Raw genomic sequence first — 27,879 nt, 5'->3', positions numbered from 1 at the left:
TTTGAACGTGTGTCCTGGTCTTGCCCCAGCCTTGTACGATGGCACCGATTTCTAGAAGAAATTCCTTCCTTGCTCAACACGATACAGTTACACTTGTGTTGCAGCACAATGGCAAGGCATAATCAAGCTATGGTCGGGGGGTACGCTCACCCCTCTTTTTTCTTATTTCTGAACAGAAATTCCTGCTAATCCCGTGTGTGTGATCTGGCATTCTGTGCTGAGTGTCCTCCAATGTTTGTTTTTTTACAATTTTTCAGTTATTCCTTCCTCTTTGTCATCATTGCCTTTGTCCTCAGCAGCGTTCCTGTTCTTTGTTTTGCAGCTATTTAATATTAATGCATGACAAGATTTGATGGAAAGCTGGACCTTGAGGAACTCTGTTGCTAAACCTCTCACCCTGACGCTTTCTTTTGCTATGGAACATGTTGCTGGCTTTGCTCTAGCCAGTTCCTGTATTCCTGATTTATTTTTATATTCTGGGTTCATGAAATTGTTTCTTCAGTTCCCCGAACACACCAACATGTTTGTATTAGAGCGCCACTAAGCCCTTTTAGCAGAAGTATTTGCTGAGTTCTCACAGTAAGATCTTTGCTATTATGCTCAGGAAAAAGGAGGTTGATTTTTATACCTTGGTTTTGGTATGGTTTCATCATTGAACCATAAAAATGCACTTGATGCAGTTCCGAACACTAAGGCGGCTGCAGAGAAGTGCCCCTCTTGCACCTTAATTGCCTTGTGACTGTTCAAATTCAGCAGTGGGTCACTGTAAAGCGCTTCTCATGCGGCTTGCCCTTTTGCAAAGGGTTAGCTGAGCCTATGTTTCAAAGGGCCTGTATAATCACAGAAGTCGAGTTTACTTATTTTAAATGTCTTTTTCGTTTCCAAGTTTTAATAATAATTTTTTTTTTTTGGTGTGGCAGTGGCTTTTGGTTCCCCTCAAGTGGTTCTCCGCTGCCACACAGGGCCATTTACAGAGCAGACAGCACAGGGGGTTCAGGAACGCCTGGGTTTGAGGTGGGGTGGATGAGTTATGAGCTGGGTAAAAACCATTTTGACTGCATTTATCCAAAAATCTGATGTGCTGGAAAGGAAGATGAAGGGGTTGGTTTCTTCCCGAGTTTGTATCTTCACGGACAGCTCTGACCAGCTAGCTGATGTGTCTGTGGAAAAAAATGTTATCTTGCTTTGGCCAGAGGACACAGGCACACATGCACGCATATACACATACATATGTATAGAAAGTGTATGTATATATAAAAATATGTATATATAAAAATATGTATATAAATAAAAATATGCACACACAGAGACATATTTTAAAGTGCGTGTGTGCATATATATTTTTATATGTGTGTGCTTATTTTAATATGCGTGTGTGTGTGTACCTGTATATTCCCCCCACCGCGATTCAGGAAAGGCCCGCCGCCGCGCTGCGCTGCAGGTGCCGCCTGGGCTGCCCCGGCGCCGCGCGCGCGCGCTGCCGGCGCCCGCCCGCCCGCGCGCGCGCTCCCGCCCGCTCCCGCCGCAGCGGCACTGCGGCGGCCGCGGCTTTTTACCTTATATGGGCATGGCAGCGCTCGGGGCCGCGGGGCCGCCCGCCGCGCTGATTGGCGGGCGCGCGGGGCGCGGCGGGGGCGAGCGAGCGAGCGCGCGCTGCCGCGGGCGGGCGGGCGGGCGGGTGGCGGCTGCAGCCGCCGCCGAGAGCGCCCCGAAACGCCTCTCCCGGTTGTGTTGCGAGCGGCCGGGCGGGCTCGCCGGAGCGGGGCGGCGGCCGGGCTTGTGTAGCTCATCCTTTCGAGCCGGCTGTAGAAGTGCTTTATTCCAATGTCCTTTTTTTTTTTTTTTTTTTTTAATGCATGCATGTATGTGGGGTCTTTGCCAGGAATTCACTGTTCCCATGCTCCAGAAGGAGTGTCGGCCCCCTTCTGACTTGCTAAAAATTGGGATTCCCACAGGTTAGCTGGTCTTCAGAAATCCTCAGGCCTCCCTCGGAAAGAATCCCCAGATGAAAAAGCTCTAATTCATATCAATTATGGTGCATAGGTTATAGAATCAAACTAATGAGCATTAGCTGCACACATCAGGGAAACACACTGCTGAAAATTTGCCCATTTACTCTGGTCTGTGGTGATTGGTACTGAGCAAAGTGTAGAATGTCACCTTTAAACTGGAAGCTTTCTGACTTTTAGAGTTAATATTCTTTGGTCCTCATCCCAGATAAAACCGTGGGTACACAGGGAGGGAACCCCAGGATAAAACTTTCCACTGATTCCCATAAACAGATCTTCCGGCTTCATCTTCAACCATGAGATTTAGCCAGACAATGTGTGCCCACCATCACCAGGATATCCAGGTGCTTTTGCTCATCCATGTCAGTTCTCAGTCTGCTGCAAGGAGTCTTTGCTGAACCCAATTTAACACAGTTTTATTTCTACCAGTTGGAGCCCTTGCTTTCTTGGGGGCGTGTGGTGCTATATCAGATTGAAATTGCCCCCAGCATGGTAGGGGGAGTTGCCATTGAGGCGGAGTTGAGGAAGAGTAGGATGGATAAGGAGCGAGTGTTTCTCCTGCTCTGGGCCTGGGAGATCTCTGGTTCAGCAGGAACGTGCCTGCGTGGATCTGTGCGCGCTGCTCCACGGAAACGAGGAGCTTCCTGACAGCACCGTGCGAGGAGCTGCCCCAGCGCTCCCTCTTCCCCTGCTCCGGCCCCATGGAGCAGGTCCGCTGGCTATCGGATGGCCTGAGTCATGATCCTCCAGTTTCCACATGTTGCTCGCAGCAGCTGATCTCAGGACATCGATGCGTCTCCTGGGGGCACGGCTGGAGCGGACTTTGCCCCCCACTACGCAGTGCTCCCTGCCCTTATCTGCCACCCGCCGACGGCTGCTGCGGCGGGCCGGAGAGCACCCCGCCTCCCTTGCTTGCGTGGGGTGGGCTCACCTAGCTTGGTGGGCGATCCCTGGTCTACAGCCGAGAGGAAAATCTTGTGGGTTTCTTCCTGTGCTGGGGAAAGTGTCTTGTAAATAGCTGGGTTTGGTGCCTTGTTCTGGAGTTGAGTCCATGCTGCAAGGGAACCAAATACAGTTTTTCCCCCCCCCCCCTCCTCACAAAATCTTTGCAGTTTGCATCTATGAAGAAAAAAGCTGCTACAAAGGAGTTTGTTGTTGCTGTTTCAATTTGTCTCTTCCAAGAAAGCTACCTGTAGCTGAAAGTTGTGTTATGTAAGGCCTTTGCAAGAGGGACCTGCTCTCTGTTCCTAGTGTGATTGAAGGGTTATTCGGTCCCTTTTGGTTATACCTTTTATTAGATTTGCCCTTTGTATGCCTGACCTCTTACTGCACTCTCTTTATACAGGCAGCGTTTGTAGAGAGAACCTGTGATCACATGGGTGCCCTGAGAGGCAATTAGCGGGTGGGTGGGTAGGTGGGTGAGTGAGTGCGCACCTCAGAGGTGATCTCCTTGAAGTAGTATGTTGTTCTGCAAGAGACGTGCCTTGGTGTTCAGCCATGGCATATGTAAATTGTTAATCACCTGTTGCAGATCCTAATTCCTCCAGGAAAGACTGGAAAGATTGTGCTTTTCTGAATTGTTTGTGTAACATAAAATCAGGAGCTGCTGCTGTGAGGGATCCATTGAGCCCTTCTGGCAATTTTGGGTGGAGTGTGGATGGAGGATCTGAATTAAAATGAGATACTGTTTCCTTGAGTTATGCTACCATTGAGCCTCTGTCGGTGTTGTAAGTCTGTTTTGTGGCGATGTTTCTGTGCTAGAAGTTTGGCATGCAAGGTCGGAGATCATGAAGGAAGGAAGGGGGTCTTTCCTAACTTTTGGTCAGATTTCAACACCGCTCTGAATAGGTTTGTATGTTAGACTGAAGAGACTAGAATTAAAGACAGCTTGTTTTTGTTATTCAGTTGTTGCAGAGACACTGGTAGCTTTAAAACTGTAAGTTATTCTGCAAGCAGCAGAACTAACAAAGCCTCGTTTCTTGCAGTTTATTCTATTTATCTACTTGGCCTGTGCGAGCGTGGAGCAAGTGTTCCCCAGCTCTGTCCTGTATCTTCCCTCTTTTGGTCATCCGGCTTGAGTTATAACTGTTATAACTACTTCTTCCCTGGTGGGCACTAATTTGGATTTCTTTCTTTTATTTTACCTTAGATTATCTCAAAAGCTGACTTCAAAAAAATAGTATCTTTGAGATATTTATTGCTGTCAAATTTGGTTGCAGTGGATGGCCAGGTTCCAGATATGTTAAGGAGGAAGGGGCAGACAGTATGACTGCATTTATTTCGTTTCTCTAGGAAACTGTGCAACCAAATTGTGCCCCTTCATGCAAGCAACCAGTGGTTTGTACAAAGGTGGCAATCAAGGCAAGATTGTTGCACTTTTAAAGCCTTGTGGAAAAAATGAAAATAGAAACAGCACTTGATAGTTATATTTGCAAGCAGACGTGAAAGAGATTGTTGCAGTTTACTGGCCTGTGGGTCCTGTAGCATTCTCCATCTGCCCTCCTAGATGTGTTCAGTGGTTAAAATGTGGGAGTGTATGTGGAGCAGGGTAAGTCCTGGTAAGTCATGTATTTGTCCCATATACAGATGAAGGATAATGCTGGCCTACCAGCAGCATGCATTTCTGAGGGGCTGACTGCGTGGCCTAATGTCACTGGCTTATGTAGGGTATCATCCACACGCATGCTAACCATGTATATAAAAGCATAGCATTGCTACAAGTGGAAGGTAAAATCCTGGTTTAGACATTTAAAATTTCCAGCTAAGCTGAAATCTTGGTTAGATCCAGCAACAAAAGTAGTTTAACAGAAATAGTTGGAATATAGTGGATTCTGTTTTGGGATCTGTTCAAATTCACCCTCTTCTTCCTTTTCTCTCCTCCATCCGTGTCTGCATTTTCAGTAGTCCCAATTTGTTTTGCCGTTGCTGAGCGTGGCTTATGCTGGAATCCACGAGCGTTGTTCCCAGCTCGCCGGGAATGAGCGCCCTTGCATGACGCAAGGCTGTTCCTGCTGGCTCCTCCCTGGGGCACTGCCTCGTTGTCCAGCAGCTCTACCAGTTGCTGGATGTGTGTTTGTCTTCCACGCCCCTCTTCAACTACAGCATGATTGTGCCAGTACATCGAAGAGAGTTACAAGCTTAAGACATTGATTAATTTTCCCTCACTTTGAAAGGTAGTATGCCCATTTTACTGATAGGGGAATGAAGTGCTTTCAAAATCATATTTTAGGGACAGAACACAAGAGTGAATCCCTATCTTGTGCATTGTAACGTAATCTCCAGGCAGTGGTTCCTTTCTTTTGTTTTGAATCTTTGCATCTTCTGCCCAAAGGGCTTCAACAAACTAAAAGTCAGCTGGGACAGAAATTTAATTTTTGAAGTGTGTTCAGTTTTTTTTTTTTTTTTTTCTATAAATTGGGAGGGATGTTAGCTGCAATGAAGGAGCCGTTCTGAGCACTAAATTCAGAGTAATAGAAGTTAACAGTTTGCTTTGGATTTGGGTTTTCTTTTTTGCTTTGTTTTTAAAAGCCAACATGTGAGTAGCTGATTGTTGCAGCTAATTTTGTGGAGGATGCTGGGGATGAATGTACACTTTTTCCAGTGTGAAGCATCCCTGGAAACTGCTGCGATTTTAAGGTCCATCGTAACCAGCTCTGCTCTCTCCCCTGCTCTCTGGTCAGCTGTGAGCACATGGTGCAAACAATGAAGTCATCCAGCTGCTACATCTCCACCTCCCAGTGGGCACGAAATGAACCTTGTTATTGCTGCCTGCTACACCAAGCTGATGACACTCCTGAAACCCTCCAAAGTGTACTTTGAGCAACAATGCCAAATCTGTTGGGGCCCCACAGGGCCATGGTTTTTAAAGCCCCGTATCTCTTGCAGATTCTCACTGCTCAGACTGAGTTGGCTTTGTGAAGGATTCCTGTCTGTCATTGCATTTCTTTCTTCTCTCCTCTTTGTCTGTATATCCATTTAGGTCTAGGCACTCTGGAACAAGGACCATTGTCTCAATTCTATAAAAGCCTGTAATGTCTACTGTAATGTCACTGCTATGCAGCTGTCAAGGTGACTGGTGATAAAACTTAAGTTAGAAGAGGAGCATTGCTGAGGAATTTTTGGAGAGTGCAAGACATGTTTGTAGTGGTGCAGTCTGGAAGAAGCGTGTAGTTTAGAATGCTTTAAAAATCTCTCACTGTATGACAGTACAGTAGGCCTTTTGGGACTAACACTTTTCATAATCTTCTGAATTAGCTATGGATGCCTTGATTGGTTTACTGGGTGACTAATGTCTATTTGTCATGGTCATGAGCGAGCAATGCACTTTCATTATAGTCTACCGTATTATTTTCTCCCAACTGCCTCCTGTATGACCAGCTGGCGCAACCAGAGGTGGAGGTTCTGTGGCCAGAGCATGTTAAACTTCATCACTCAATCCTAGTTTGTGAAACTTGTTTGTTATAAGGTAAATACACAGTTAGCTAAGAAAAAGCAAGCATCCTCTCTAAAGCAGAAAAGATACTAGTTTGTATTCCAGACTAAGCCTTTGTAACCTGATTTTCTTCAAACTTCTGCAAAGTAAGGATGGTGGAATTGCTTTTGCTGGTGCAATTTGATGCCACTTCCCTATTTCAAATGGTGATTGTAATGAGCACAACCATGAGTTGGGGGAAGCAGCTGTTGTTCGTGGTTTTTTTGTTCTTGTTTTTTGTTTTTGTTTTACCATAATCCGTGAGCTGTTTGTACAACCAATTGTCCTTTTCTGGCAGAGAAGCAATCATAAAGGACATTAGCATTAATTCATAAAGTTACCACTTTTAGGAACTATTTTTCTGTGCTTCTTATCTGTTCCTTCTGAATTTAATCACTTTTTTTTTTTTTCCTCATCTGTCAGTTTTTCTGATCTGGGATACATGAAACGACCAAACGAATTCATTTGGTAAGGTCAGCTTACCACCTGCTGAAGGACCCAAATATTGAGTATGCTTCCAGTCAACACCATCCAACATATTAATATAGATTCTCAAATTCACCTTTTTAGGCTAACTTTTATGCTCCGTATATAAACCTACAACTCTTAGAGTATCAGAAGTTGGTACTGGGATCTGTTGCTCAACCAGAATTGTAATGGACTGTAAGAAGGATTTAATTTCTTGTAGTCATACCAAGTTACTTTTAAGCTGTGTATCAGCACTTGAGATTTATTTTAAATCCTTAACTAATTAAAAGATTACATTTAAAAAAAAAAAAAAAGAGGATTATGGCAGAGTGAAAACCCACCCGTTTGGCACTGAAGTTGCAAGCTTCATGGCATGCTTAACTTGCAGCAGAAGAGTATATTTTTAAAAGAATTGTCTTTAAAACTTTGAATTCAGGGATCTCACAGGTTGGGCTTTTTTGTGCCATACTCCAGTGTTACTGGTCCAGAACCTGTGCCTTGGCCCTCCGACTGGGGAGCTTGTATCCGAAGGCTGTTCTCCATATAAACCCTTTGATCATAGTGCTGTCAGTACGTACTTCACAATACTGGGGTATTTGCAGATGTTGCCTAGCACGCTTAAGGCACTTCTGCCTTCCTGCTGCCGGCAAGGCTGAGAACCAGAATTGACTCCAAAGCCACACAGTGAATCATCAGGTCTTCAGCAGAGCTGGCGGTAGGATTCGAGAGCTGCTTACTCTGACCGTATGTGTGCAGTTTGATACAGTATCGGACTGTCTTATTTTTTCTTGAGACACTTCACAAGAGCAGCTCTGCAAAATGGGTGTTTTGATATGAGAATTCCCTTTTGGCTAAGCCAGGCAACCCCCCCCCCCCAAATATATTTTAAAGCACTTTTCTGCTTAGCTAATCCCACGTTATGCACAATAATAGATCTCTCCCATTCTGGAAATGGGAACACCTCTGGGAAGAGGAAGTCTGTGATGTAGTCTGTACTGACAACGTTTGCAAAACTGGTTTAGAGGGGTAATCAAATAACACATCCAACACAAGATCTTATCTGAAAATTGCCCGTTTCTCACCCTGCTGGGTGATTCAGTTTGGGCTCATTACTGCCGCGGGAGTGCTGGTAACAGAGGTGGTGTTATGGCAGCTCTGAGTTTTCTTTTGAAGGTTCTTGGCCAGCAATACCAGTGCTGCTGCTTGCTTTGCCTCTGAGAGCTGGCTCGGGGGAGAGGTGTTCTGGGTCACACTCCAAAGCAGTGACATGAGTTATTGCCCTGTGACAGCCCTGGCGATCCCATTTGAAGGGTAACACTTTCTAATAAAAAATGTTTTTTAAAGTGGAGCAGATGAATTGCATTTGGAAGCATTGCTCAGGAGAGCTCTTCCTTTTTCTTAAGGGTTTAGGAAAGCACCGAGGCTGCTTCTGTGCTGTAAAGACAGGCTTTTTTTTGTTTCTGACCACAATTCAGTAGAGTCTCTGAAAGTGGTTTGACTTCTTTTAGCTGAACTACAGTTTTGAGCAGCACTGCAGCATTCTGTCCATTTACGCTGTCTTGATTATTTTCATTTATGCTGTTTTGACGTTATTCTTTGCGGACTTTAGTGAGTAGCTAAGTTGATCTAATGTAGTAGAGGCACGGCAATAGCATTGCCCCGGTGTAAAAGCTGACACCTTGAGCTGCGGACATTGCTGGGCCCGTGCACCTCCTCTTGCGTCGTCTTCCTCTGCCAGACTAGGAGGAACTGCTGCGTTTGTAGGCAGTGTGGCATGCGGTTTCCGTACTTGTGCTGTGCTTGCTTGCACGCTATAAATTTTTGTGAATAGGTATGCCTTAGGTTGCTTGAACTTAATGTCTGCATCTCCTTCATTGCTTCTACATTTCTCCTTTTCCCTTTTCTTACTCTTTGTTCCCTTGTTTGTTTGTTTGTTTTTTAATCTCACAATCCACATCCAGGCAGGAAAGGTGTTTGCTTCCTAAACGATAGCTATAAGTTGCTGTTCACCTGTAACATGGCGCAAAGATATTTCTGTTCAATTTGGTTTAACTTCTCCTTTGTGCATGTGCTATTTCATGTTGATTCAGATGGCTCTGGCCTCAAATGCCTGGTGTTCTTGTCAAAATAGCCATGCCTGTTTGTGGATATCAAGCTCCTCAGCTTAGTGACAAGGCTGAGTTTTACTGCAGCTTGGCGCTTCTCAGAATTGCCAAGGCTAGGGATGAGGCAGTGGGTTTCCTCCGCCGCGTGCACCGGAAAGACTGTTGCTTTTGTTAGCTCCGCTTGCAGGCCCCGGCAGTTCCCTCTTGCAGCCGCAACGAAGGCTGCCTTCGGTCTCCGGGTTGGCAGGTTGCTGCTGAGGCTAATTTGAGAGAGGTGAGCAGAAGACGGCCTGCTCCAGGGACAGCGATAGCCAAAAGAGGAAAGAGACTGTTTCCCGGCTGAGTGCTCCGGTCTGCAGTACGGCAGCACGGAGGAAAACCCCTCGGTTGGAAGCAGCGCCGTCGACCCTTCAGGCAGTGATGGGCAGCTCATGTGGAGCCTCCGTCATGCCGTTTTCCGTGCTGCCCTCGGAGTGCTGCAGTTTATTGAGCTAATGGAAGAACAAGATAGCTGCTTTAAAAAATGAGCTCCATTTTAGCTGATCAAAAAGCATGCAATGGAGTTGCCTGGTCCCTGTGGTCAGATGGCTGTCACAGTCAGTTGACTGTACTTGTGCTGTTAAGGTTTATCTTGATCAAAACTGAGAAATGAAATTTGTGCTCTAATTTGTTCAAATTAATTTCCTCCCCCCCCATAACAAATTACTGTAAGAACTCTAAACTAAACTGACAAGCACTTGTGCAGCCTGCACATAATTACTGTAGACTCTTCTTAAAGATTACTCTAAGCCCCGCCTGGGAACAGGGCAGGTATTCACTGACACGTTGCAATATTAGTCATATTTTCTCTTTTGATTTAGCTCTATATTTGTGTTTAGTCTGTAATGTGACTTCTGAAATACACATGTACTCTGCATGTTTTGGTTTTTTAATTTGATCAAATTAAAACGGGTGAACTATACATGTTAGTTGGGCGTATTAACTTTTTAAATCCTACTGCACATTATGGCATCCAAGAAGGATTAGATAGGCTTTAATTTTGGAATATCTTTTTTATAGCTTTTTGTTTACAACACTTTTAACGATTTCAGAAGGTTGTGAATCATTGAGAGAATACATCACTCTTCTACAGCTGTATACATTTGATCGTTTAAGTAATGGCTGTTGCTTGTTTTTGTAAGTTAAGTCCGAGTCTGTTTGGATGTATATCTTGTTTTCCCTCTAGTAGAGGTCTTGAGGTCAGTAGTCTTCAAAAGCCAGTGTCCAGCATTATTCTGATCCTTTGTATGTAGGGACACTTTGAATAGGAATAGCCTTCTGCGTGGCAATCGGTAGGAGGCATACATTAGGGGACAGAAATCCCAAGGCTGGGGAGCGTTATCAGCAAATGGCAGAGCTAGAATGCCAGCCTTTTCTCCTGCACGTTTGAAAACAAAAGAAGAAGAATCTATCCCAGAACTTTCCCTCCCTGTCCCCTTCTCCCTTCACCTATGGTTTACCGATCCTGTATAAAGGTCATCACGTCATTCCCTGGAAACAAAGTCCCTTCGAACAGGGTAGCACTTTCTAGCACTGGAACTACAGGACTCCCCGGCTCGCTCTGATTTTACTGACGTATTTTCCCATTATTTAAAACGTTTCCCTTGTTCCTGTGTGCGAGGCTTGAACGAGAGCTGATGATGATTAGCTAGAGAGTGAATGTGTGTCTCCTCTCCCGTGGAGGAAGCTCAGGTGTTGCATGCTTCACTAGTTGTGTGTGTATGTGTATGTGGGGGGGGGACGCCAGGATATTAAAGGGACCCTGTCAGTAAGGTGTAGATCCAGTCAACAAAGTCAGTATACTTGAAAGACCTGCGTGAGCATCACGGGGTTTGTCCCTGGCAGTTCAAGTGGGAGCACTTTGTTAGCTCGTTGTCTTTGGAGGTTTATCCATGCAGTGGGCTGGCCTTTGGCAGCCTGCTAGAGGCCCCGATTCCCTTTCCATAAGGAGTCGGGCACAGATGAGGGAGTGGGCTGCTGTGGCTGTGGTAGTCTGTGTATCAGCAGTATTTGTTCCTGGAAACAGTATTTTACTCTGTACAGCTGTGTCTTAAACATTTTCCACCTAAGCAAAATGCTTTTCATCATAAAACATGTAAGCCTAGTAAATTCAAATGACCAGAAACACCCTTCAATTAAAATTTTAGCTCAAATAGCCATGCCGTGAAAACGTATAGATAAAATCAGAGTTTCGTTATGTGGGGAACAGCGTTCAGTGGATGCTGCCAGCCCTCTTCCTGAAGTGCCGTGAACAGACCAAGGGCCAACTTCTTGGCCCTAATTTCTCCCATGAATGTCAACAGGACATGAGCTGCAAGCAAAGCATCTGTGCACTGGTGAGCAAGCAAAGCCCTCGTGTGCTGTTACCTCTGACCATTTGTCCTGCACAGCCAGAAGTTTCCAGCTAGTCAGCACATCTTGGCCAGTGCTGGAGAAGAGAGTCATTGGTTTATATCCACTGTCGATATATGAGATGATTAGTTCCAAATGTCATGAAATTGTCAATATTGAAAGAACTAGTGGAGAATTAGGAAGTATCTTCTACTCGGTGAGATGTTGTGCTCTGTTTTCTGTGTGTTACAGCTCTCTTTTTTTTTTTTTTTTTTTTTCTTTTCCTCTCCGCTCAGACGGGCAGAATTGACAAGTCATATCCAACAGTTTGTGGCCACACTGGACCGGTGCTTGACATAGATTGGTGTCCTCATAATGACCAGGTCATCGCCAGCGGTTCTGAGGACTGCACTGTCATGGTGAGTTAGTACATTTGCCTTTTGGTGCAAGGTTTGTTTCACTCTAAAAAGTGGCGCTGCAAATGGCACTTGTATTTCAAAAGACAAATGAGTATCTCCTGTTAACGATGCTGAAGGCAGTGCCCTTGTTAATTTAAGAGTAGTTACGGGCATTCTGTATATCTGGCTCTGCTTAAGAAAAGATGTTAACTAGCTTTGGAGCGTTAGAAGCAAAAACTGAGTTTTATTACCTGTGTAACAGCAGAGTTTGGACTTTCTCAGTTGGTACTTTCTTTTCATATTACTATTTGGGAAGACACAACCTCAGACCTCTGAGAAGAGTTCGTCTCTTTAGTACTGAGATCCCACTTTGTGTAACTGGCTTGGCCTTTTATCTTTCTGGTTTTGTCTTAAAATACTATTGCATTTTCCTTCCACTGGGGATCTATCTGGTTTTTGGGAAAAGGGAGGAGAAGAAAAATTGCCAGTCAGTCGTGACGTATGTTATTTGTAGTGCTTTGCAGAAGACAGAAGTGGTTCCCTACCTCCTATATGCCAGCTGATGTGGTGGTGTGTGTTGGAAGGAGGTGGGGGACATACCCATCTGGTTTCAGAATTGTTTCAGCCCTTGATTTAAGGGCGATGCTCTCATTTTTTTTCCCTAATGTACATGGTATAAGTAGATGTCAAAACTTCAAAAAAAAAAAAAAATCCAAATTTTGCACCTGCCAACCTTGGTCTCGAGTCCTATTTTACCTCAGCCAGAGCCCACTGAACAATAGATGACCTTGCTCAATGATGGATGTGGAATCCTGTGTATGCAAACACAGCAGAATAAGTGAAAGAAAATCCTTGTAAGATGAAATAATGCCAAATAACTTCAGTGATCTTTGGCCATATTTAGAAATGCTGTAGGCTGAATGTTATATTGAAATCTTATTATAGATCATGTCAGATAAATTCCTTTGCTTCTGTTCATCGTTAAAATGTTTGGGAGGGGATTCATCCCAAGAGGCTTATCCTGGGACAGCTCTTGCCTATGATCTCTCGGTCTTGGAAGCCGAAGCATGTTAACAAAATGTACTATATTTAATATTAAACGAAACAACAAGCTTCTGTGTTTGTAACATTCACTAATTCACTACTGGACTAGAGTTAAGCTGTGAAGGATGCTGGAATGTTCCTCTAGAAACTAGAATGCAGAAGGCCTGTGAAATGGAGTGAATGCGCTCTGAAACATGAGCATCAGCAGAAGCAGACGATGCTAAGGTCCATAACTGCCGCCTTGGAGGCAAAATAAATCTCTAATCCAAGTGCAATGAGAAGTATGTTGTAAGGCTCCAGAGGGATTGAATTATGTAGAAAACCCAACAGTGTTCAATTACAAGTTGTCTAAATGCTGCTAATGTAGAGACAAACAATCCGCAAGAATCTCAGCCTACAACTGTGCAAACAAGCCCCGCAGGGCATGGGTTCACAGTATGTTGTCCGCTCTGCAGTTGCACACATGGAAGGTGGGGGTTGGCTGCCTCTGTCCCCTGAGACAGCGTGCGTGTGGACAGATAGCGCAGCGTGGCTGACCGCAGGTCCACACGCTGGTCTTCCCATGTGGGACCTCTGTGCGTGACAGTATCTTGAGTGGAAGGGGGCAAGTAGCTGAGAAGGTGGTGTAGGTCAGTTGTTGCTGCACTTGAAAAAACATACGTGTGCGATGTGTGTTAACAGTGGGTTTTGAAAATGCCAAATGTGTGTTAGCTGAAGGTTTAAAATGCAGTGAAGTTAAATGCAGACAATAGTGATGAAGAAAGCAAAGAGGACTGGGTAACAGGATAAGTCGAGTCTTATGTTAGGTATCACAGTTTCCGATGGGGAAATGATATATTCCAAATCATTTGGGACACTTATAAACTGGGCTGGTCAGCAAGCTAGAGAAAGTAGTGTAAAGAACAAGTCTGGCCTGGATTATTTGAGAGAGGAACTGGATGGGCTAATGAGCCTTCCCATCTTTAATTGCTTTTCTGTCTTGGCACGGGTAATTTAGCATCCTGTTTTCTTTATTAAAGATTTTTCAGAGTCCTGTTTCCTGAACAGCCTGTCACTGAATAAACTCAACTTTTATTTTAAAGGAGATATAGTTGTTCATCAGCTGTGAACTCTTCATTACTAACCAAGGTGAAATGAGAAAAACAGTGATGTGTTTGAGGAAAACCCTGTGGCTTTCTGTAGAAGTGCTGGTTGCTTTTAAAAAAACTTAAGTTTTTAAAGACTATCTCTGCATTGGCACTCAAGGGTTTAGAAACTTACTCTCCACCACAACAGGTCTCATCAACATCAATTAGATGTATAGCACTTGGTAGGAGAATGTGACTTAGAGATAAGACCCAACCAAGCAATGAGGAAGGTCATATACCCATCATGAGCAAATAGTAGAATACCCTTATGCCGAGGAGCATTGCTATTTCTGCCCTGTGTTCCTCCAGCTTTTCCGTCTTTTCCGTATGTCTTTTTTTCTCCTGTCTCTCCTCTGTTTTTCTGTCTGCATTTCCTTGCCTGCAGTTGCTAACAGTTCAAGCATTTGTGGGATTATCCCTCAGATAAAATCATCAACAAATACTGTGCCGAGTGAAATGTTGCTAAGCTTTAGTTATGTCTCTGAGATGAAGAGGGCTGATTCCCTGCAGCCATGACTTTGAACTGTCTGCAGACTGTGTGTGTTTCACAGGGAAGGTTAACTTGGCACTTTCAAAAGCTAGAAGCGTTCCATACAAATAAAAACTCAGATCTGTAGGAGCTGGAAATACCCTGTAAGCTCCATATAAGCCTTGAACAGGTACAGTATTTGAGATCATTAGTCTAGAGGTTGGAATAGGGGACTGGGAGAGAAGACATCTTTTTCTGATACTGCAGGGCTTTGCAACTTGGATGGCTTTAGAGGTTTAAGTATGTACAGAACGCACTGAAATTTTTCTGATGAGAGGCACTAGATCTATGTGACTGGATTGGTCCACATGATTTAATGAATACTTGGCTGTTGCACCTGATGTATTCAGAAATTATTTGGAGGCAGAGAAGAAAAAGATGTGTGGGGAGGTAACATTTAGGACAGCCCCCTCCTTGCAAAACCTTCTTTGTTAAAGCCACTGCGCCAGTGGTAGAAACACCCGACTGTCTTTGACTCCAACAGAGAAAAAGTAGAATGACCTCTCCAAAACACCACCATCTTTCTTCTCTGCCGAAGCGTGGGCTCTTGCAGGGTGGAGGAAGGCTCTTCCTTTGTCCGGCGTCGGGTATTCCCCGGGGGCACGCGCAGGCCTCCGTCCACCTCCCGTCCTTGCCAGTTGGAGTGCTAAGCCAACAGATTCCTTTTGAGTCAGTTGGCAAATAAAGCCAATTTAAAGTAGTTTGACGTACAATGAAGTACTTGTAATCTGCAAGTGTTAATTCGTAAGTATTTCCTTTTTATGCTTTATTCTAAGCTCTTCAGGACAGGGCCTATACTCTTGTCCAATGGAACACGATAGTACCCTAATCAAACAAATGGTGTGGCGTAGGTAATGGCAGTAGCCTTCTCTGCTCATTTGCTGATATGTTGCTGCATTTCTTTGCTCTTTTGCAAAGAGTGGAATGAGGAGTCCCCATCTCTAGCCTGCTTTTAACTGCTTTCAGAAAAACTTCCTTTAAAATGCTGTGGCATGCCAATACCTTCTGTGGCCTCTTTTTGATGTTCTCTTTGAAGAATGGTTTTCTTGTGCCAACAAATAAGGAATTACTTAAATATTCATGCTTTATACTCTTCCGAATGACTGTAATGTACTTCAGGCTTTTTAATTCAACTGGAAAACGTTTGATTATACAAAGGCTTGTAGATGGTATCAGATGGCCGTTCTCAGATATGGGAAATCTGCTTTGTCATAAGGAGAATACTAATAAGTTTGCGTGTAAAGGCCAGAGAAGAGTGAGTTTGATTCAGCAAATTGTTTTAAAAATTAAACCAGAGCCCCTTGCTGACCTGTGACACCAACCTGATACCAGACAGTTGAGCAGGCACTGTTGGAAATAATGCCAGTGACCCCGAGGTCAGTTGTATTAGTGTTCTTATAGCACTTAATGTCTGCCAACAACAGTGAATGAATTGCTGAGATACCGTAGTGAATGGCATGGTACCAAAACAGGATAAACTAGGAAAGATTAGCTGTGGAGAAATTCATCTATGGAAATGGATGCACGAAGTCCCTTTTCCTGCAGTGATAGAAGAGCGGGGATGCAGAACCTCAGGCTCCAACCCTTTCATTTCCTCACCTGCAATGAAAGTGGGAGTTGATATTATTTCTAGAAATTGACTTAACCTTCTCTGCTGATTGATGCAAGGCCAGGAGAAGAGGCAGTCTTTGATTCTCTTTAAAGGGCATAATGAAAGCAGTGCTGAAAAACATTTGCTTTATCTTCCTTCTCTTGTGCTGTTTGTGCAAAACCTTTCCCTCTCCTGCTGTTCCTCTGTGAGCCAAACTTCTACACGCCGCCATGGTGTGACTTCACTTCCGCTATTGCAAGGAGACTGGAAATGTTAACGGAAAAAAAAAAAGAGAGAGAGAGAGTCGATAGAAACTTAGTGGCGTCCAATTAATCTTGCAGTGTTTTAAGGTTTCCTTTGTGTGCTCATCCTGAGTGAGTGCTTTCTGTCTTCACCTTCAGCAGGCTGGGTTCTGCATCCACACTGCAAGTTCCTTACTTTGCCCCATGAATCTAATTTCATCCCACGCTGAAAAGCTACCCCACCCTATGTAGGAATGAGTGGGCCAGGCCGCTTGGGAGCATACTCTGACCTTCTACACTCCTGGGGTTTTTTTGCAATATGAAGCACAATCATTAGGTCAATAGTTTCTGTAATCTGCAGAGGATTACACTGGTCTGCAGCTGCTGTAAAGTATAGGGGCTTCCCCTCTTCCCCTTAAAGAAAAAAAAAAAAAAAGGTGTTTATACACCAGAGGCCACTTTTTTTTAAATCCTTTTTGTTGGTATTTTGTCTGTAACGCTCCCCCCCCCCTTCCTCTCCCACCCCCTGCACTACCTGGCTCGCTTCAGACCTGGTGCTGGAGTTCTCTGGCAAGCAAATGACTTTGCTGTGAAACGGAGATTCCACAGAAGAATCCCCCCACCATACCCGCATAGGAAAATGCAAAACAAAAGCAGGGCCCTCTGTGGTAGGGAACCCTTCTAACTGCTGAAACTGCAGCCTAGGAATGTGGTACGTGTGGAAACCTCTTGCGTTACTAGTTCAGATTTAGTCTGGATTGGCAGTGAGAAAAATGCTTGAAGCTGGTTTTGGCTCCAGTGCAGGATGAGTTTGGTCTTGGTCCAGTTCGGACACCTACCAAGGTGTGTATCATTTAACACCCCTCTGTGCAACTCCCATACCTCTCTGCTTCAAAGGCCCTACATATCTCTTGCGTTGTCTCTTCTGCTAGTCCCTCTTAATTTTCATGCTCTCTTCCCAGCTTTCTAATTGCTTTAGGTCATATCTATGATCTGCAGCATTCCATTAGTGCTTAAAATCGTGGAGAATTTGGAGATGGTTCATCTGAAAGACCCTACGCAAAATTATTATATTAAAAACAGATACCAGTTTTAGCAAACTGACTTTAAAGTTCTGCACTCCTATCAGCAGAGACATTTTAAACTGTTGCTGCTGTCAGGGTTTTATTCACTGTGGGGCATGATCAAAGCTTCCTCTATGAAAACAGACAACTTTGTAACCCAGTCTTATTTTGTAATGGGCAAGTGAAACAATTTGTTGCAATTCAGTAGGTGCGTTGTTGTGTTTTAACACAATCCTCTGATAAAATACGGTGGCTGCAGTCACAAGCAAAGCTCATGTTGAATTGGAAGTGAGCAGGATGACATCCTGCTTTTCCAGAGTGGATAGCTGTGGCTTGTAACCAATTTTAAAATGAGATTGCTGGTAAAAGCCATGGTTTGGGTCATCTTGTTGCTAGCCCTGTTCCATCAGGCAGGAGGAGAAAGTGGGATTTAAGCCCTTGAAGAGTAATCCTCTGCTGAGGCATGTGTGTCCGTAATGGTGAACGTCCAAGTGTGGCTGGTTGTTCCTCCTGAGGGGCTGAGGATGCTGGGAGATCTGCACTGCAAGGGACAACACTGAGACAGCTGCATCAATGAAGTGAGAGTCAGTTTAGGGTTATTTTGAGGTGAGAATTTTTTGCATCTCGGAGATTTTTATTTAAGCTGCAGCCATCCCTGTGAGAGGAGAGAAATTGGGATTAGTGCTGAAATCCATGTTGCCCTCGTGCATGTCTGTCTGCCTCATTTCCGAAATCCTCTTGGTTTGCATCTCCTGCTGGCTTTGACAGCTTGCTTGAGCATTGTAGGCAGGGTCTGACAATCTCTATTCTCTTCCTCCAGAAAAAGCAAACAAAAGAAGGCAAAGCAAACGTGCTGTAATGCTGCCACCTATCTATAGGTAGTTGTAGTTGCTTAGTAATGGGCTTTTAATTTAATTTTTTAATACACTGTATGTAGGTCAAATTTGATTCAAAGATGGTTGTCCAATCCTGAATTGCAGGAATAGTTCTGGTAGAGTTGATCCTGCCTTGGGGCAATGGGGGGTGGATTTTTGTCTCTTCCATCCCTGAGCTCTGCCAGTTGCAGAAGCGCCTCCTTCGATAGATAAACCTGTTCTGATTCAGCTGCTAAAATTCCAGGCACGTGATCTGCAATCCTTGGGTTGTTCCTCCTCGTGACAGTTCTTTCCTAACCGCAGGGAGACACTTGCAACAGAAGGGTTGTGTAACCAATTAGAAAAGAAGCAGACAGTTTGCTGCATCTGAAGGTAGTTTCTGCAGTGCTAACTTGGGCTGCTTTAACTTTTACCAGGACCAAACTGCTTTTCCCCAGTTAACTGGCGTTTGAAAGGAGGTTCTAAATGTAAAATGAAAACTAACTGACAGCATATCAAAAATTAGCTCCAATATAAGTGCGTCTTATTCCCTGCAAACGACGAGCATAATTTAAAAAGACACCAGCTTGTTCAGACAGCGTTTGAACAGTGAGGCAATTTTTTTTGAATCCCTCTCGGGCAGTATCTGACTCGACTGGGTCTCTGGACATAGAGATAACGGGGAATTTGAAGTATAGCTAGCCAGTGGTTGGATACTGGCAGCACGAGCTAGGAAGGATATTACGCGCAGCCCGGCCAAAGGCTTATTGGTAACTCGGAACAATTCCCTCCCTGTTTCTGTCTTCCTGTTTATATCAAGAAGTGTCGATTTAGACTTTACTGTGGCATAGGGTGCATGAAGTGAATGAGTAACGTGCTCTTCAGAGGGGATGGCCCTTGGCTAACCGTCTTTCACTTCCCCTTTTCAGGTGTGGCAGATTCCCGAGAATGGACTCACCCTGTCCTTGACGGAGCCGGTGGTAGTTTTAGAAGGCCATTCGAAAAGAGTCGGCATTGTGGCTTGGCATCCTACTGCACGTAATGTGCTGCTCAGTGCAGGTATGATGTGTCACCATTGTGCAGTGAATAAACACCTCTCTTTTGTTTCACTTCTACACCAGGTATTTTGGAGTAGAGCTACTGACTCCTTTCCTCTCCCAGCTGCCTAGGGCTGGTGAAATCACAAGACTGTAATTACAGTGCCTAATAACACTGGGACACATGGCTCAGCCCATTCCTTATAGCCTTTTACTATCTCCAGTTTACAGGGGCAAGACCCAGGAAATTGTCCGAAGGCATGATTTACAGTATTAAAATTGTTCCAGACTTTATTTGATCTGCAAGTTTCATCAGCAGCTGACATCTATTTGCATATGCCTTCCCCTCATCCCTGTTTTCTTGTGCTTTTTTATAAGAGGCCCAACTGTTTCTCCCTTTTCACAGATCTCTGTTAAGGTATCCTAGTGCCTGGATATTCCTTCCACAAACTTTCATTTTCAGCATTTGCGAAATTATCTCCTTGACTGGTACAGTCTATGCAATGAGATTCTTTTGACCACTGAAACACAGTCACATTATGATGGAAATAAAATAGAAAAGTCATTATCCATTAGCACAGTCTGAGGTTTTCATTACATGACATTTAGGTTTGAGCCTGGTAAAAGCAGCAAATCATTTCAGCTGGGCTGTCAGATAAGCTATGTGTTCTCTGTGGATGCAGATGCCTTCTGAGGTACCCGTTTGGTTTTGATCTGGTTTCCCCAACAATGCTTTGATTTGCAGACCTTGTAGCAGTTAATGTGGTGGAACTCCATGTGAGAACAGACAAAAGGAGAAGGTGATTTTTCATAGTTAACTTAAGACAACAGAGTTAGTTAACAAAGTTGATTTTGCCCGCTCACGCTCCTGTACTTGCAAGCAGCAAGATGTGTGCATCCAGGCAGTTTGGCCAGGATTACTCCTAAGAGACATGGAGGAGAAAGGATACTGACATGGAGGAGAAAGGATACTGACTGTCAGATCCTCACTGTCACCTGGGCTCCTCTTGGTTTGTGACAACAAACTGGTTTTTGAATGTCATTTATACCCTCTGAGAGTTGACAGTGATTGTGATCTTTTGCCTCAGACGGTTTTATCCGTCTTGAGTCTTAGGAAAAATTGCCAAGTTGCACACTGTGCTTTCGTTTCCTCACCTGGTGATTTTATGGCTCCAGTCCTGTGGGTTTTTGTTTTGTTTTTTTTTAATCTTGCTGTCCTCTTATCCTAGGCTTTATTCCCTGTCTTCTTGCTGTCTGGTCCTTAAACAAAACCGCCTGCCTGATGACTGTGGTCCTTGTGAACTGCTGACCTCAGCTATTGATGCCTGTCATTCTTTTTACCTTTGTTCTGCTGTTTCTTCTGCCGGTGCTGTTGCTTACCTATGTTTTCATTCATGCTATTCTTACTCTCTCTGTTGCAAATCTCTATAAGCTGAGAAGGCAACGACTGGCTGCCAGCCAGTATTTTCATTTATGGAGGTGTAAGAACATTGCCTCTTTGCCCTTGGCATTTCTTATTTTTGAGTCCTGCAGTTGAGCCAAGACCCAAGAGCTCCTGCATAGAATGCACAAAGAGCAGCAGCAGAACCCCAGGCGTGCCCTTTCACAGACCTCCTTCAGTTGTATCTGTAACTCATGGGCCTTTTTCTTTTTTTTTTTTTTTTTTTCCTCCTCAAAAACCTACAACTTCCTCTCTGCCAGCAGTTGCTGAGCATTGGCTGGCCTTTGGAGCATGCAAGGTTAGGTTGCATAGGTTAGTTAAGTAGTGTGCAGAGCATTGATAGCACGGCTGAGAGCTATGCCTTGGGGCTTCAGGCTCTCTGCTTGAAACAATACCACACACCTTCCGTCAGAATCAAGAGATACTCTCTGGGCATCAGTTCCTCACTGAGCAGCCTGTTTCTGGCCTGCAGGGCTGGGGTGTTTGTACTCTGTCTTTGTTTCGGAGAGTCAGAGCACCTCTGGGAGAGTAGAAGTCCAGTTTTAGTAGTCTCTGTGTCCACCTGTCCTCCCTGGCAAGTTCTGCCGAGTTGATTTTATCCCCCTTCACCCATACAGTTGCTCTCAGTGTCTCAACACATGGAGTGGGGTCCAGGAGTGCGTGGCAAGCCGGGAGGTGGCGTGGCTCCCCTCCAGGCCCTGCTCCAGCCCTGCTGAGCTCTGGCCAGGTATCCCTGCTACCTCTCCTTGCTCCCTCTTTCCGTCTTGAGTTGGACTTCTGCTGTACTCATAATTTTGCACCCACAGAGACAAATGCTGGGAGATGGGCTATATACACGTATGGTGACTGGAGGACCCCTGTGCCCAGCTGCCCCTCAGGAGAAAGGGTTGCTGTTCGCCAGCTGGCTCTGGCCATGCTGTCAGGGAAGAATTTCTTACCTTCTCTGGCTGTTTTATCCCACTCTGAGCTGGTGTTTGACTGGGAAGGTGCTGCCTGGGACTCTGCCTATCTCACAGTGCGCATTTAAGAGATGGCATCCGAGGCATTGGAGCTGTAGCCGGTTTTATTCCTTGTTCTCTTCTGCTGGCTTTTTCCTTTTTACACTGCTCTTGTGATTTTGACCTGCTCTTCTCTTTCAGGTTGTGATAATGCAATCATCATCTGGAATGTGGGAACAGGTGAAGCCCTCATCAACTTGGATGACATGCATGTGGATATGATTTACAATGTGAGCTGGAATCGCAATGGCAGCCTAATCTGTACAGCTTCCAAAGACAAAAAAGTTCGAGTTATTGACCCCAGGAAACAAGAAATCGTTGCTGTAAGTTTGTATGATAACTGAAAATGCAATTGGATTTCACTACAGCATGCCATACTTAAGTCACGTTTTTCAAAGTAAGAAAAAAAATTACAGGAAGGATAGCACTGGTTGAAGGATTTGTCTGGGTTTGTTGAAAGTAGTGTCTGAGCTGTGATTTTTAGGGCTCAGTTTTAAAACCGGCAGCAGTGTAATTCCACATCTAATCCTTTTACATAATTACCTTTCCAAACTCATGTACGCAAAATGGAGATTTAGCAACCAGCATACGTGTTATAGCTTGCAAAGGAGTCTTCCTTTAACCTTGTAAGAATCTGATAGGCAAAGCTGAAATGAAGCAGCTGTGACCACTTCTTTTGTGTTTTAGTAATTGATTTCTTCCCTGGAGCACTGGGCAAAGATTGTTGGATGTTACTCTGTGTAGTTGGCATCCTGCTTGGAGGAGCAGTGCTTTCTGCCATGTATTCCGTGTGACTAGAGGAGAGCTAGAGAACTCTTCATCGGTTGGGCTTTCTGCTCCTTTTTAGAGATTAATCTCTAAATCTATTTCAGGAGAAAGAGAAAACCCATGAGGGAGCCCGGCCCATGCGAGCCATTTTCCTTGCTGATGGGAACATCTTCACAACTGGCTTCAGTCGCATGAGTGAGCGGCAGCTTGCCCTTTGGAATCCAGTAGGTTCCTGTCCCATTACTACTTTGCTGTTGTAATGTTGTTGTCAGGATGACTTACTAGCCCAGACCTGCATCCTCCTGCTACGTTCATAGTTCACATATCTGAGTATGTTCCCTTTTCCTTCTATTGCCTGATCCTACTCAAACTTCCTATGCCAGGAAGTATTGCCATGTTATTTAGGCTTGACGTTCTCTCAGTACAGGAAATGATTTCCATCAATCCCTGCCTTACTGCAAGCAGCAATGAAACAGTGGCAACTGCATGTTTGAGGTGTATGAGGAGATGTACACAGCGCAGCAGAGTAACTTTGTGAAGGTCACTTCTATTTGAAATGTGTCATGTGCAGAGCAGGACAGCGGCAATCTCAACCACATTGGGATAAGACACCTGTTAACGTGACTCAAGCCAAGTCTTCCCCTCAACTTTGTGAATTATCTTGGGTGCTGTTTTAATGCATTTTCTGATTAAAGTGTCGTTGAGGAATGAATGAGCTTGTAAACACTTACAGTGACCGCTATTGTAACAGGTAGAATGCCAAAGCCTTCAGGGTGATGAAGACACTGCTGAACGTTCCACTAACTACAAAGAATTGTAAATAATTGAGATCGTATGTTAAGATGAGCTTTTCAGTTCTTCTTTAACATACTTGATGTTTTTATTTTCAGAAGAACATGGAAGAGCCAATAGCCCTTCATGAGATGGACACGAGCAATGGGGTCCTGCTGCCGTTCTATGATCCAGACACCAACATTATTTACTTGTGTGGCAAGGTAAAGAGAAGCTTTTAGAATGACTGAGCTTGTGCAGAGGTAGACTACTGCTGAATGAATGATTCCTGTGAACTGCCCCTCAGGTGTCTCAACGGAGAAAGATAGAATCATAAGTTTAGTACTGCAGCGATGGTCAGAGCTGTAGATAAATCTATGAGAAAATTGAACTGTGCTGAAATCAGTTTGACCCTCACTGCAGGACTGTGCAGCGAGCCCATGAAGCCTGCATTGTGAAGGTTTGATTTGTAACTGGATGTTTCTTTCAGATGGGTTTACTTAAGTAAAGCTGCTCTTAATGCATCAAGTCAGATACCTTCATTAAAGCATCTTATATTGGTTTTGACCTGAATGATTGTGCATTAGGGTGGGAGGAAGGTATGTGTTAGACGATATCCTCCTTGCACTTGAAGATGATGGGGCATGAAGCAAAGCCAACTCTAATTTTGTGAGGTTAAATAATAGAAAACTGGAAACCTATATTTTCCTTTCTAAAAGCAATTTGCTGTAGGCATTAAGTGCTCTAAAGTACCCACTTCTGAATGCCACAGCTTTAGACTTCCTACAAACAGGAACCAAGGACAGAGAAGATGAGCAAGTAATTACAGAGGAGGATCTATACAACTGCATTCAACAATCCTATCTTTTAAACTGCTAATGAGAGACTTATTTTATATCTCTGCTACCTCTTCTGATGTTTTAGAGACGCTGGTGTGGCAGCATTGTCTGTAATTAAAAAGAGAAACTGTTGTATAGTCTTTCTGTGCAACCCTTTAGCTCTAACCAGGGTCAGGTGGGTGTGGATACCTTCTTGTCCTTGTCAATGTTGTGGTATAAATCTCCTGCTCGTGCACACTTCTTTCAAATTAAATCATTTTCTTTGCAAGAAGACTCCCTGTCATGCAGTTAATTTACTCACAGTACAACAGTACAGATGTGTATATATATATATTTTTTCTTTTCAAAGCATTGTGCTGATAAATAAGCACTTCTGTCACTTCACTAGAAAGCAGGAATCTTCTCTGTACTTTGGGGAAACTGAGGCAGTGAGTGTAACTTTTCCACAAGAAAAAATGTGGAAGTTGACACCCCTGATCTTGAAGCATGTGCTCAAATCACTGTACCACAGTAGTTTGAAGAAATAGCACTTACCACTGGGAGCCTGTTCAGATAATGCACTTGGGTTACACTAGAGAATTGCTTTATGGTAGTTCTGCTAATGCCTGATGGATATTTGAGAACAGAACTGTATACTGTGTGATAGTGACTCTTGTGAGCAAATTGAGATGAAACATGTTAGGCTGGTAAACAATGGAAGTTTTAGTTTGACAAAAATAACGATAAACTGTGCATTACTCATAAAAATACTGGTTTGGGCGTTTTGGGGAGGCTATGTTGTACTGCTAAGAAGTAATATTCCCTTGCTTCCCTTAAAATGTCTGTTCGCTGTGTCACTGCGTTAACTGCTGCAGCCCTGCATTGTGCACCGGGCACCCCAGGGCAGTCCATTTGCAGCACTGCCTCAGTTGTCCTGACTTTGTCCTGCTGACGTCTGGGGCAGCCTCATGCAGTTTGCATTGTGGCTGTCTCTACAGCCCCAGCGTGACTGGGGTCTGTTTGTGCATTGGCATGGTCACCTCAGCTCCCCAGAGAGGATGATCAGCAGTAAGCTTCAGCCTGTCTCTTCTCTGGTGGTGGCCCTTGAAGAAAAAGGGCATCAGGAGAGACTGATGCTCGCTGCCTCGCCTAGCAGGGAGCAGAATGTGCCTGCACCGAGAGTACCAGCCCTTACAGTCTCTGGAATGGTCCTTTTTTTCTTGCAGGGGGACAGCAGCATTCGCTACTTTGAGATCACAGATGAATCCCCATATGTTCACTACCTCAACACCTTCAGCAGCAAAGAGCCGCAGAGGGGGATGGGGTTCATGCCAAAGAGGGGCCTGGATGTGAACAAGTGTGAGATTGCCAGGTAAGGGGAGAGGCTGTAAATGGCCAGGTGGGTGGTTGGTGCCACCTTAGCAACCCACCAGTCGCAAGCTCAGCCATTCAGAAATTGAAAGTGCTGCTTTTGCCACTGCACTTAGACCGTGCAAGCCAAGTTCATACAGCGGACCATCAGCCAGCTTTCTGCAGGGAAGTGAGGCATGTGGCACAAGGCAAGGGGGCTGGGAATCCTCTGTAAAACTGGTGTGTGTGCTCTCCACTGGTAAACCAAGTGCTGCTGAGTTTAGAGATCCCGCTGTTGGAAAGACTTCTGTGCCACACCATTACTTCTACAGTATTTGTTGGGCCCTGTGACATGAAGTGATACTTCTGCTGGGCATAACATGATAAAACCTGAGGATGTGCTGGGATTTAGGCCGAATCTGTAATAAATGAATGAGTGATATCTAGCAGAGCAAGCTACCTGCTGAAAACTTAGCATCAGGTCAGTTCAGTTACAGCCAAAGTAATCAGCATAATCGGTGATAAACTTGTGGTGCCAAAGTCTGATATAAATCTCAGCTTGTATGTAGCAGGGAGATTGGAAACTTTCAGGAATTTAGAGAATACTTAACGGCAGCAGTGCAGTGAAGATGTAGAATTGGTACTGAAAAGAGGGCAAAATAAGAAGGCACCTCGAGAAAGCAGGTGTGTGTTACTGCCACAGCCTATGACCCGCCCGCCGTTGATAGGGAATGTGCTGGACGTTGTCCGTGAAGCCTTTTGATGCTCCTTTCATTAGTGATGAAAGGAGGAGCTGCTGAGAGGGAGCAGAGTCTGCAGTTGCCTGGAGCACATGAGTTTTTCAGCAGCGCTGCCTGGTGGCCAAGCAGAGGGCTTTGGAGTTTGTGGCACTTGTTCAAAGAAAGACTGCAAGGGGGTGACCAGAGCGTGGAGACCCCCTGGGTGTAGTGAGCAGGACGCTGGCTCGTGTGTTACCTGTCAATTACTTCTGTGGTGCTTGTCTCCACAGTCCGAGCAGTGGGCTGTGCCTCACTGACAGCCCCTTCTGGCCAAAGTGCGACTCTCTCTGAAGTCACCCCGTACCTAAGAGGGGAGCTCTGCACATACACAGGTAGTTTTCTCCAGCCCTTACGAGGGCCCTGCAAGTCCTAGCGCAGCCTAGCTGTGACTCCTTAGGATTGCTCGTTTTTCACCTGTTGCCTCTGTCTCTCAGTACGCTGCTGTGCATGAGCAGCAGAACCGAGGCCTCCTTTGCTTAGCGTATTGGCTCTCCTCCCTTCTAAGTCACTACTCTTTTCTTTGAAAGGTTCTTCAAGCTTCACGAGAGGAAATGTGAGCCCATCATCATGACGGTCCCTCGAAAGGTGAGCGCTACCTGCTGTTTGTGTGGTTTGAAGCCAGCTGTATGCCTTCCAGCTCCAACGCGCTTGACCAATTCATTTCTTCTGGCTTGTAGTCGGACCTTTTCCAGGATGACCTGTACCCTGATACAGCTGGCCCTGAAGCAGCTCTGGAAGCAGAAGAGTGGTTTGAGGGGAAGAATGCTGATCCCCTGCTCATTTCCTTGAAACACGGGTACATTCCAGGCAAGAATAGGGACCTCAAAGTGGTCAAGAAGAATATACTGGACAACAAGCCTGCAGCAAACAAGAAAAGTGATCTCATAAATGCTCCAAAGAAAGCAGCTGATGCCTCAAACATTGTGAGTAAAATTCACGAGCTTCTGGGAATGGCTGCCTGAGACTTGATTACCAGGCTCTATCTTCAGAAGCAGTTTTAACAAAGCTCAAAAGGATGCATCTCAAGTATCTTGGAGCTGAGTGTAGGTGGGTAACTTGGAGCTGAGGTGATACGTGAATTGTGGCATTCCGGATGAGTGGTATACACGAGGTTTCTTGTAGCTGTTGAAGATTGCAGTGAATTTTGCCATAAAGGAAAACTTGGCTTGTCATTCTGGCCAGACACCTGCTTGAGAGGACTTGTGTTCGTTCAGCCCGGATCTGCCTGCGGAGAAGGTTTTTCATAACGTTGAGTCGTTTGTACTCAAACAACTTGTATAAACATCCAGCTCGTTGCTCATCCCTACAGGTGGTGGATGCCATGTTTTATAGGGAGTTAGAGGAACATGAGGTCTTGAGCTGTGCACCTATATTTTGCCTAAAACCTAGCACAGACAGTGGAACAAATTAACCTCAGACTCTGCAGGTCCAGAAAAAGGCTATATAAAAGTCCGTAATCTGGGGGCTGTGGCAAACAGGTGCTCTAACAAAGTGATATAATAATATGTGGAGATGTTGAAGTGACATCTGTCAGTCAAGTGTGTCTTTAAATGCTGTTAAAGAGCAGGTCTTGGCCCTGTACATCCTTGAAGTTTGCACTGATGCCTCTGGAAATGCTGCTCTATGCCATGAGCCCCCCAGTTAA

General features: G+C 44.8%; 1 protein-coding gene across 4 annotated transcripts in view; it reads left to right on the top strand.

The window, feature by feature from the left end:
* Positions 1-27,879, top strand: part of CORO1C (coronin 1C) — a 66,142-nt gene that overhangs the window by 35,122 nt on the left and 3,141 nt on the right. For all 4 annotated transcript variants that reach the window (XM_068911655.1, XM_009682988.2, XM_009682985.2 and 1 more), the window contains exons 3-10: positions 11,720-11,842; positions 19,202-19,331; positions 21,890-22,071; positions 22,621-22,740; positions 23,407-23,511; positions 25,332-25,477; positions 26,762-26,819; positions 26,912-27,157. In XM_068911655.1, coding sequence (XP_068767756.1) covers positions 11,720-11,842; positions 19,202-19,331; positions 21,890-22,071; positions 22,621-22,740; positions 23,407-23,511; positions 25,332-25,477; positions 26,762-26,819; positions 26,912-27,157 — 1,110 coding nt within the window. The remainder of the gene's footprint in view (positions 1-11,719; positions 11,843-19,201; positions 19,332-21,889; positions 22,072-22,620; positions 22,741-23,406; positions 23,512-25,331; positions 25,478-26,761; positions 26,820-26,911; positions 27,158-27,879) is intronic.

This window comes from Struthio camelus, chromosome 17 (assembly GCF_040807025.1).
Source record: "Struthio camelus isolate bStrCam1 chromosome 17, bStrCam1.hap1, whole genome shotgun sequence".
Lineage (NCBI taxonomy): Eukaryota > Metazoa > Chordata > Aves > Struthioniformes > Struthionidae > Struthio > Struthio camelus.
Note: the sequence above shows the minus strand (reverse complement) of the source record. Positions and strands in the feature narration are given on the sequence as shown.